The sequence below is a fragment of the Belonocnema kinseyi genome, chromosome 6 (assembly GCF_010883055.1).
Source record: "Belonocnema kinseyi isolate 2016_QV_RU_SX_M_011 chromosome 6, B_treatae_v1, whole genome shotgun sequence".
Classification (NCBI taxonomy): domain Eukaryota; kingdom Metazoa; phylum Arthropoda; class Insecta; order Hymenoptera; family Cynipidae; genus Belonocnema; species Belonocnema kinseyi.
In genome coordinates this window covers 44,263,732-44,276,123 of record NC_046662.1, presented here as the reverse complement: position 1 = coordinate 44,276,123, position 12,392 = coordinate 44,263,732, and the positions used below count along the sequence as shown (strand labels likewise).

General features: G+C 24.1%; 1 protein-coding gene across 1 annotated transcript in view; it reads right to left on the bottom strand.

Annotated features, from left to right (window-relative positions):
• Positions 1-9,643: 9,643 nt before the first annotated feature.
• Positions 9,644-12,392, bottom strand: part of LOC117175003 (sterol O-acyltransferase 1) — a 25,224-nt gene continuing 22,475 nt past the window's right edge. The window contains exon 9 of the mRNA XM_033364495.1: positions 9,644-10,797. Within this exon, the coding sequence (XP_033220386.1) occupies positions 10,354-10,797 (444 nt within the window). The 3' untranslated portion in view covers positions 9,644-10,353. The remainder of the gene's footprint in view (positions 10,798-12,392) is intronic.

The following is a 12,392-nucleotide window of genomic DNA, read 5'->3' as shown; positions in this document are numbered from 1 at the left end:
CAAATAATAAGTGTTCCTATTGTTATTTATAAATTCAATTTTTAAGTGTTTTTTTTTTAATTTGCAGGATTTTCCAAAAAGTTGTAGGAAAAAGTAAATTCATTTACAAATATATTTAAACGTTTCGAAAAAATTTTAACAATCATTTTAAATTTGGAAAATATAAAATCACTTCTAGATCTCTCAATATTTTTAAGTAAAATTTTTAAGTTGTTGAAGGATGCTTAAATTATTTAAAGTGAAAATAATTTAACTTCTAATTTAAAAAATTCTTAAGTTAAAAAAAATTTATTTTTAATTTTTTAATTTATCTAGCTTCAAATTACTTTAAAAAATATTATTTTGATAATTTTTAAAGTTTATTGCTTGATTTTTTAATTTAGAGTATTGAAAATGTTAATGTCGATTTATGTTTTTGGAATTTAATCTGAATCTTTGAACCCTATAATTTATAAAAGTTTTAAATTTTGCAGTTTATCTACATTACATTTAACATATTTCAATTGAAAAATGTTAGTACTTTCCATTCCAAACGTGTCAATTTAATATGTTGTTTATTGTTTATTACTTTAAATGGAAAAATGTTTAGAATAGTTCGATTTTTTAAACTTCATTGACCGTGAAACATGTTTGTGAACTGGGAAAAAACCGTGAAATGACCGGGAATTTTTTTCTTCGATTAAAACTGCCACCCTGGCATGATTCTGGAATTTGTATTCCCTTAAACAAAAAAACAGGTTTTCAAATTTTACTTTACTCTGAGGAACGAAAAAAAGTGCCTAAATCGATTTTTGGTACTTTTTATTGAAATTATAATCTTTTTATTTTGTTTGAAAGTAGCAAAACACACATTTTTAACAATAGATTATTCATCTTATCACGGTGAAAATTACGAAGCTTTTAATTGAAGGTATTTAAAAGTTTCTCGTTTATCCCCGATTTTTTTGGTTGAAAATTAATTTTTTTTTAACTGAAAATTGATCTATTTTGTGCAAAATTAGTGTTTTGGGCTCGAAAAATCCACTGTTTTGTTGCATATATTTTTTTTTGAGTTACAAGTTTTATTATTTTCCTAGAAAATTCAATTATTTTGATGAAAGAGAACTTTTTTGTTAAAAATTCATATTTTCTGGTTGAAAATTCAACTGTTTTGTAAAGAATTCGTCTTTTTGGCTTGAGAGTTTAACCATTTTTTTGCAATTTTTTTCTCTGTAGATTGGTAACAAATTTTCTCGTAGAAAATTCACTTCTTTTGTTAAAAATTTGTCTATTTTTTTTGGAAATTCATATTTTTCTTTGAAGGTTCATCTTTTGTTGAAAATTTAACTATTTCGTTCAATATAACTTTTTTTAAATTAATTTTTTACCTGCAAATGTAACTTTCCATTTTTTGCTGAAATAATTTCTTTCATTTAACATTTGTCTTTATTGTTAGAAAAGTAAACTTTTTGGTTTAATTTCCACTTTTTTATTATTACTGCAACTTTTATGTTGAAAATAAACTTTTTGTTAAAAAATTTATATTTTCGGTTTGAAAGTGCAGCTATTTAAAAAAAATTCTGTCTTGGCTTAAAAGTTAAATTTGTTGAAAATAAGTCTACATGGTTAGAAAATTTAAGTTCTGGTTTAAAAGTTTAGCTGATTTGTTAAAAATTCTTTTTTTTTTGTTTGTTAAAGATTGGTCACTTTAATTGAAAATTAAATTATTTGGTTGCAAATACATCTTTTTGGCATAGAAAAAACTGTTAAAAATTTATTTTCGTGGTTGCAGATTCAAATCCTTAGTTACAAATTAATTTCTGCTTGAAAATGAAGCTATAATGTTAATTTATACAAAATTAAAAATTGATATTTTTACTTGAAAATTGAAAATTAGGTTGAAAATTCGACTAATTGGTTAAAAATTTATTTTTGTAGTAGAAAATTCCAGGATTTTGTTAAAAACTCATCCTTTTTGGTTGAAAAAAATGATATTGTTAAATATTCGTCTATTGGGACAGGAAATTCGTCCTTTTGTATTTAAAATTCACCTTTTTTTGTTAAAAATGGAACTTTGTTCTTAAACATTCAATTATTTCTTTGGAAATTTAAATGTTCATGGTTGAAGTTTAATCATTTTGTTTAAAATTCGATTATTTCGTCAAAAATTGATATTTTCAGGTAGAAAGTTCAACTATTTTCTTCATATTGTAATGAAAAATGAAAAACTCTAAAATATTGAATAAAATGATTAAAAATACTTTTTTTTGACCTGGAAAAATTTATATTTTTCCCCCTAGAAAACCTGAAAAAATCCTGAAATTTTTTTGTTTTAAGACACGCTAAATTAAAAAAATGTGTTTATTCATTCTATACACTTTTTAGACACAAAAACGTCAGTCTAACGCAACGTCTCAAAAAGTAGATTTTTAAAATATACGTTCAAAAATAACAAAATGGCAACAAAAATAAACAAAATCGTTGTTTTTTCACCATTTTTCGTAACAAAAATATAGTAAAAATCCAAATTTTATCGTAAATTTTATAGGTGCCATAGCTATTGGCATCCTTAATCTAAAAGTTTATTTTTCAATAATCTCATAAAAAAAATCACAAAAATAGCTTTTGTTTTGGGAGTAGTTACTAGAATGGCCCCTAAAAGAGGAGATTTTTGATTGCGAAAAATCTGATTGGGATTGGATTTTAAAAGGATGAAAGTGGATCAAAGAGGGTGTCTAGTGGACCGAGGAATCGGAAAATTACTTTGGATTTTAGTTAGAGTTGGGAATTTTTATTTTCTATCATAAAATCAATTTTTTTTCTACTTTATCTTCTTTTTTATTGTTTGAGAATTAGAGAGCGAGAGAAAAATCTGATTACAACTTTAAGTACATTTCGATTATTGCTGATGTTTTTTTAAATGTTAATTATATGAGTAGATTTTTTTTTTTCTTTTCAAGAGGTTGAAAGCTATAAAAATTATGTATTAAAGAAACTAGGAGGAAGGCATTTTGTCAATTATTTCAAACGATATTGTAAAAAAATGCAAATTTTAATATTTTCTTGAAATTTAAATAAAATATAATATAAGGTAAACGTCCCAGTAATTGTGATGCTAATTTTCTTTATTTTTATTTAATTTAATTGATTTTAATTTCATTGATTTAAATTTCATTTGTTAGTATAAAATGCTAAAAAAATGGGGCTTAGCAAAACAAAAATATTTAAAATTTTCCAAAAATGTTATCGCGGATCGTGCGACTTTTTCAACTTTTTAGAAAAAAATACTACTTTTTACGACTTTTTGAAGAAAAATGCTGATAATGGTTTTTTTTTTCTCAAAAGTTTGCTATACTTAGTTTCAATTTTAATGACAGTCTAAATTAAAAAATTCAAATTCTACACTAGAAAAAATTGTACCATTTTAATTGAGAACATTAAAAATTCAATCATTTCGCATTAAAATTTTAATTTAATAGAGCTTGGAATTGAACATTTACTAATTTTATCAATTCGTATTTGAAGTTTTAATTTTTTCAAAAAAGCTTCCCATTTTTCTTGTTTTTTCACTTAAATGTGAACTGAGAACAGAATGAAAAAATCCACCATTTTTGGTTGAAAATTCAAATTTTTCAGTTGAAAAGGCTGCTTTTAAATTTTTGATAAAAATTAGTTTTTTTTTTAGTTAAAAATTGTATCAGTTAAACATTTAATTTGTTAAAATTTTGACAAGTTTGTTACAAAGGCGTCCTTTTTGGTTTTTGTTTTTTTTTCGAAATTGAATCTTTTTTGACTAAAATGCGACTCTCTGGTTAAAAATTATTCTGTTTCGGTTAAAAATGATAAATTTTTGTTTTAAATTGAAAAAAGTTGAAATTTCATCATTTTTGAAGACATCCCTTTTTATTAAAATTTCATTTGTTTTGTTGAGAATACGTATTTTTGGCTTCAAAATTCATTCATTTGATTGAAAGTTTTTTGATTTCTTGACTAAAAATTTTTGTTGGTCGAAAATTCAACTATTTTGTTAAACGTCTTTTTTTTTTAATTTAGAAATTTACCTATTTTAACAGAATATTAATAGAAATTATTCTGCTTCGGTTGAAAATTAGATTTTTTTATTTCATATTTTCGGGTTGAACATGCAACTATTGTTTTGAAGAAACTTCCCCCTTTTCTCATTTTTCACTTAAATGCGAACTCAATTAATAAAACGCAGTAAGAAAATTCAACTGTTTATGGTTACTTCGGTTTAAAAAATCGATTTTTTGGTCTGCAAATTTAATTATTTTCTTAAACATTTTTTTTTTGTCGAAAATTCATCCTTTTAGATTAAAAATTCCTCTTTCATGGGAGAGGGTCATATTTTTCGGTTGAAAATTAACTTTTTTCGTGAACATGTAAATTTCTTCTTAAAAATTCTTCTTTTTCACATGAAAATTCCACAATTGGCTAAAGAAAATTCAACTATTTGGTTAAAAATTCATCTTTCTTCCTTCTGAACGATCTTTTTGTTGAAAATTGAAGTGTATTGTTCAAAAGTAATATTTTTTGGTAAAAATTTTAACTTTTTATAACATTTGACTCATGGTTAACATTTCTCCTGTTTTCATACAAAAATTACTCTTTTCTCCCTGTTTCGAGATTATTTTGGGCTGTAAAGTCTGAATGATTAAAAAATGAATAATATATTCAAATAATGTTTAAATGAATTTTCCTGAAATTAATAATTAATATAAATTAGAGACTTCTCAAATCTTGGAAATAATCCAAGTTGGCAATTTAAACAGTTCAGAAAATAATATTTTAAATCCAAATTCAGAATTTTTCAAGCTGAATAACTAGTTTTTAAATATTTTTTTTTACTTTGAAGTTTATTTTGATTCTGCAAAGAATTCGATGAGTCGGTGTGATATTTAAACTTAAAGAAAACATCAAAATTTGAACTACTTTTGCAATATTTTCTTTAAAATATTACAAAATAACTTTTATCTTATCAAATTTTGTACATGATTCCGATAGTTTTCAACCCGTTTAAGATAAAAAATGGTATCTCTCATATAATTAGTTTAAATTAATATTTTTTGGTATTAATAATACGTTAGTTTTTGCTTGAGGAGAAGATTCGCACATGTAAATAAATAATAAATTTCCTTGAGGGATGGACCCTTGGTAATGAAATTTATTTGGTTTTATTCTAAACACTGTTAAAATTGTTGATGTGTGGGATAAAGAGTTGTTTTTTAAGGCAGAAGTATGCCGTCTTTTTGTACACAATCTTGTAAAAATTAACTTTAAAAGTTGTCTCTTCATCTGCTAAAAATAATTGACTTTTTTCAATTTTTGTAGGCACACTTTGATGATGAATTTTCATATAATTTTCCAAATTCTACCGTAAAAGTTGAAACCAACCGGTTTCAATTAGAGTATTTAAAATTTTATTATAAGCAACTGTCTTTAAATTATAGGGAAAATTTCACGTTAATGATAAAAAATTTCTCAAATTTTTAAACCAGAAAATGATAATTTTTTGTTTTTCAACGTTTTTCATTTGAAACTTGTTACGATTTTCTAAATATTCTCATGGGAATGCTCTGTAAATCAGACATTGTTTAATTTTTCAGTTTAATCCATTGAAAATTTATATTTTTGTAACGATTTTGAATCAAAAGCGTTTCCAAATTGAATTTTCTTAAGGTTTAAAGCTTCAAGTTTGAAAATTTCAATGCTTTTGACTTTAGATTTCAATTTTCAATTATTTCTTTGCTTGTAAATTTGATAATAGAAAATTGTACAGTTTTGAATGGTAAACTGTAAAGTGAAATTTTTAAATGGTATAGTCACGGGTGCTTTAAATTCAGATTTAAATATAACAAATTATCGTTTATATGTACAAGTACATATTTATTGCGTTACTGAATGAAATAATAATTAGCAAACAAAAATCCCACTTTTAATTAAAAACTGGAAAGAATTAAATATTTCGTCGATATTTAGATTACAGGATCAATATACCTAAAAAAATTTAGATCCTCTAAATTAAAAATTCACAAAATAATCATTATAAATCAGAAAGAATGATAATAAACGTAACAAAATTATCCTATGAAATTTAATTCGATGAGCAAAATAATGTTCATGTGGGGAAACTTGAAAGAGGAAAATTCTTTTGTTATTGCCTAGGAAAAAAATAATGCACTCTGTTCAGCAAAATTTGCAAAAAACGTTCAGGTTTGTAAAAAAGAATAATTATCTAAAAATATTAGTATATCATTTAAAAAATTCAGTTTTTTTTTAACCAAAAAGTAAAATATTTTATTAAGTACTTTTTCCCAGTAACCTGAACTAAAGAGGTATGTGATCTTTAACATGAAATAGTAGTCCTTCGATAATATTTTACGATAATTAGAAATTCGCACCTGTTAATTAACTTAACCCCTTCGTAACAATTTTCGTATCTGCCTTTGTTCCTCGTAATTCAGTTCTTCCCTATTAACACATTTTTATTTTCGTTGAAATTAAAAGAAAATTTCAACTATTGAATTTGAAGAACTAAATTAAATGTTTTCTTTTTCGAGATATGAAGTTATTTGCGAAAATGTTAATATGTAGATAAATAATAATTATACTTATTTATCTTCTGTGGAGATAATTATACTCATGTAAATGGCGTAAGGCTAGACAATCATTTCAATATCCTATTGTCGCCAGGATAAAACGAAATTTAATAGGGCAACATCAATAGTTAATTAAAAATTGGTTAACTAATAGACTAGTGATCTCGTTATCCTATATGTGAACTGAATCCTAGAAATGATTCTTACTGTGTTCATTATAATTATAATTTATCCCTTAATTATCCATCTCATCAGTGAGGCGATATTTTTAAAGGAACAATTTTGAGATATTACAGGGTGGCCGCTGGCCCGAGAAATCGGTTTACAAATTTGTAGAAGAAAAATGTGTCCACGTTCGATTTCAACAGTTTTTAAATAATTGGTTGAATTTTTATGTTTTCCAATTATGCTATTATTTAGCTTACAATGCGTAATTCAAAATTTTTTTACATTAAAAATTTTCTATTTAAGTATTGTATTTTTAAGCTTGGATTTTTAATTTAAAGAAATTTTAAATGCTTTCTTAAAGACTTGAACAAATAAAAAATAAAAGCCTTTGATGTTGAAAATTTTGGATAAAAACATTTTTATTTAATAATTAAATAATTTTTTTAATTGATCTATACTTTAAGTAATAAAAATGGAACAAAAACGATTTAAGTAAACGATTTTAAATCAGTTCAAAATTTAAGAATTTTCAGATTTTAACGTTAAAACTTAATCGGTTTCAATTTGAAAGTCTTAGCTATTAAATAAATGTGAACGAGTGACTGAAAGTTTAATAAACTATTTTCAACTTAAAAATAACTTCATATTAATATATTCTTAATTAAAGGTTTTTATTAAATTTAAAATATTGTTTCAGTCAAAAATATGCAGTTTTTAACCCATTCAATTTGAAATTTTTAATTCGAAAAAAGATTAATTATTGAATGTTTATCAATTTTTGAATTTTTATTCAAGACAAGTAAATTGAAACTAAATATTAAAAAATAAAGAATCTTTAACTTAATTGTTTGATATAGAAAGCCTGGAATCATTAAAATTTCGAGCTGCCTTTAAAGTTTGAATGTTACCATTTTAATTCTTGTATTTGAAAAATGCTTAATTTGTAAGTGAAATTTTTAAATTTTGATGTATAATTTACAAATGAACATTCGTAGAAAAAAATTTGAGTAATTTTAAGAGATATTTAGGAGTTTTAAAAAGACTAAAAAATATCATGCAAATTTTAGAAAGTTTTCTTAAAATCTTCTAGAATCTTTTTTGAAAATTTTGTTTAAATCTTGGAAAAACTTTTTAAATATTCTCTTACAATATTTTTCCAAAATGAAAAATTATTTTTAATTTTCCTAAGAATCTAAAGAAAATATTTTTATTCATTGGAAGCCTTTCACAATTCTTGAAAATAATCTAATCTTTTTGTTTAAAATCTGCGAAAATCTACATTTTGTTTTATATTAGGCTATTATTTCAAGTTTTTCATTAAGTTTGAATCTTTTCAAAACTTCTACATGTCTCTTAAAATGACTCAAATTTCGTCTACAAATAATAAATATTCAATTTTTATTTATACATCCAAATTGTAAAGAAATTTTCTAAAATTTGCAGGATTTTCTGAAAATGGTAGAAAAAATTCAATTAATTTTGACAGATATTTAGAAGTTCTGAAAAAATTTCCAAAATAATTTTAAATTTACAGCAAATTTAAAACAACTTTTAGATTCCTCAAAATTTTGAAATAAAATTTTGAAGCTTTGTTGAAAAATCGAACAAAAACGATTTGACAAAACAATTTTAAATAAGTTCAAAATTTAAGAATTTTCAGATTTTAACCTTAAAACTTAAACGATTTCAATTTGAAAGGTTTAGTCATTAAATAAATGTGAACGTGTGACTGAAAGTTTATAAACTATTTTCAACTTAAAAATAACTTCATAATAATATATTCTTAATTAAAGGATTTAATTAAATTAAAAATATTGTTTCAGTCTAAAATATTCAATTTTTAACCCATTCAATTTAAAATTTGTAATTAAAATAAGATTAATTATTGAATATTTAGCAGTATTTGGATTTTTATTTAAGACAAGTAAATTGAAACTAAATATTCTAAAGTAAAGAATCTTTAACTGAATTGTTTGATATAAAAAGCCTGGAATCGTTAAAACATTTTTTAGAAAGAATTTGAGTAATTTTAAGAGATATTTAGGAGTTTTGATAAGTTAAAAAATTATCATGCAAATTTTCGAAAGTTTTCTTAAAATCTTCTAGAATCTTTTTTGAAAATTTTGTTTAAGACTTTGAAAATTTTTAAAAATATTCTCTTAAAATAAAGTTTCAAAATGAAAAGTTTTTTTTTAATTTTCCTAAGAATCTTAAGAAAACGTTTTTATTCTTTCGAAGCCTTTCACGATTCTTGAAAAGAATCTAATTTTTTTGTTTAAAATTTGCGAAAATCTACATTTTGTTTTATAGTAGGCTATAATTTCAAGTTTTTCGTTAAGTTTGAATCTTTTCAAAACTTCTACATATCTATTAAAATTACTCGAATTTCGCCTACAAATAATAAATGTTCAATTGTTATTTATACATCCGAATTGTAAAGAAATTTTTTAAAATTTGCAGGATTTTCTGAAAATTGTAGAAAAAATTCAATTAATTTTGAAGGATATTTAGAAGTTCTGAAAAAATTTCCAAAATAATTTTAAATTTACATCAAATTTAAATCAACTTTTAGATTTCTCAAGGATTTGAAATAAAATTTTTAAGCTTTCCAGGATGTTTCAACTACTAATATTTAAAAACAAAAGAATTGAATTTCTAATTTAAGAAGTGTTCAGTTAATTTATTTTTTTATATTGAAAAATGTTAGTACCTTTATTTGTATACGCGTAAATTATTGAACATTTGATACAACATTTTTTAATTAAAAACTTAAATTTCAATTTTAAAAGTTCAAAATATAATAGTGCAATTTTGGTTGCTGTCATTTGCAGCTCAGTTCTTATTACCTCAAGTGGACAATTTTTTTAGCTTCAAAGAATTTATTTCGTCGATTAAAACGGCCACCCTGTATTAGTTCTCTAAAATGAAGATACAATTCACGTTTTTAAAAACCAATGAATAATTAAAAATTTTGGTATCCAATTTTTCACTTTACTCTTGATATTTTTTGACGATGGATACTTGTTAGGGCGAGTCGCTTATTGAATTGTTTAGCCTTATCATCGGGACATCGATCAGCGAAGATAAAAATTGTTTTGAGTTGATCGTCCAAGTCCCTTATTTGGCCTTTAAATTCTGCCATGTAAAAGACGTAATTGTCAAGCACAGGGCGATTCGAGAAGCGAACGTTGGTGTTAATAATTTTCCTTTTTTTCTTTAGCCTTTCAGGAAACATTGAGAAATATTCATATGTACATAATCTTTCAGACATTTGGATTTTCCTCAAGACGTTAATCTTTTTCTTTATCTTATTGTTAAGTCGGGATTTTTATCTTGCCAGAAGTCTCGAATCGCCTTGTTTAAATAGGTACAAATAAACATTTATACATATAGATCATAAATTAATTTGTATAGAGAAGATATATAAATACCTGTATATAATTATTATATTGTTCTATCTTTATCGTTAGGTTTAAGGACAAAAAGATATATGTAAGATGCAAAATAAACTTATTTCTTTTTGTAAAAATCTTTAGTTTTGTATTTACAATTGAAAATCATTCAATCGAATAATATTGACATTTTAAAATTAAACGGCAGGAATTAGTTTTCTACAGAACCAACTCCTCGGGAGGAAAAGGTCCAGAATTTTATCGTCGTAGGGGGCGCAATTTATTCTGGCGTAGAATTCCATTGAGTAGAGACTGAGCATTATGCCGGAACCGGAACAGAGAGTTAGCCAGAGGAAAATATTACCATTGGATTTTGTGTTTTTTCTTGTTATGAACACGAACATCATACCAAAACCGCCAAACATCACTAGCATCACTGGGTAAAAAAATCGAAAGGCGAAGGCTAAGATGTATTCGTGGAAACCTGCTGAGACTAGGAAGACGGTGAGTGTTGAAAGAAATTTGTTTTTTCGAGTTATAATTTCGTACATGTCTTTGTAAATGTAAGCGTAGAGCCAATCGTGCACGACTACGTTCCAAGTTCGATAATAGCTCCCATAAGATGTCGAATTCCACCAATCCTGGAAATAAATTTTTTAATTACTGATTACAGGGCTCGGATTGAGACACTTTTTAACAAATTTTGTTTGACTTTTCTGAAACAAATTGCGATTAATCGACTTTTTTTTGATACTTTGTTTCAATTTTATTCACAATACAACTTAAAAAATTGTACCATTATTATTTAGTTTTTGACCGGGAGTTTTACAAATTTTTAGAAGAAAAAAAATCCATCCAACTTAGATTTCAGCTGTTTTTAAAAAAATTAGTTAAATTGTGATTTTTTAAAATTATATCATTTAGTTTGGAACGCGTATTTGAATTAAAAGAATTTCAAAATGCAGTTTTAAAGACTTAAACATTTAAAAATTAGAAATGTTTAAAATCGAAGATTTTTGATAACAAACACTTTTAGTTGGTCAAGTGTGAATATGAATTAATTAATGATTTTAAATTTTGAGTTGCACTTAAAATTTTTTTAAATAAATAATAATTGATTGTACAACACGATTCGGTATCAGTTCACAGTTTTAGAATTTCTAGATTTTGACGTTAAAAATTAAACTGTTTCAATTGGAAATTCTTAAGCAAATGTAAACGCCCTATTGAAACTGTATAAACTATTTTTCATTTTAAAATAACTTTTAAATAATATATTTATAATTAAAGGCTTCTATTAAATTTTAGTCTAAAATATTCCATTCCTAAACCACGTAATTGTAAATTTTTAAATTAAAAAAAAGAACAATTACTTAATATTTAGAAATATCTGATTGTACATTTAAAATCAGTAATTATAAATAAAATAATCAAAACGGAACAAAAAAACTAATCTTTGAAAATTACAATTTTAATTGTTCTATTAAAAAAATTTAATTTGCAAGTCCAATTCTTAAATTTTGATGTATAAATAACAATTGAACACCTATTATTCTTAGAAAAATCGATTAAGCTGAAGAAATATTTAGAAGTTTTAAAAAAATTCAAAATTAATTAAAAATTTGAAATAATTTCAAAATAATTTAAACGAAGTGTCTACGTGTACCGATAAAGCCCGGTTATTATTACCAAAATTTCGGTGCAAATATTAGGAAAATTGAAAATGTGTGTTTTTTTTAATTATTTGAAATTCGAATAATTTTAAAAGATATTTAGAAGTTGAAAAAAACTTTTTATAATATTTTTGAATTTGAAAAAATTCGAAACAACATGTAGATGTTTCAAGATCTTGAAATAGAATTTCAAAGCATTTTAAGGATTTTTCAACTATTTAAAATTAAAATAGTTTAACATAACATAATTCAGAATAATAACCGGGAATTTCTAATCATAACAAATTCCGAGCTAGCACTGAAAATTTTCGAAAAGGAACAAAAATCTGAATTGTAACAGGAAATTTTTCCAAAGAATTATAATTCTGAGTTGAAGCAGAAAATTTTCAACTTGTAACCAATTCTGCATTGAAATTGGTATTTATCCGAAAGAATTATAATTCTTCTTGGAACAAAGAATGTTAAAATACGAGGGTAGTTCAATAAGTCCTTAGAATGACCAACAGATGGCACGCGAATCGCTCCAAATCATCTGTTTTCAGTCAGCACCACTCCCGACTAGA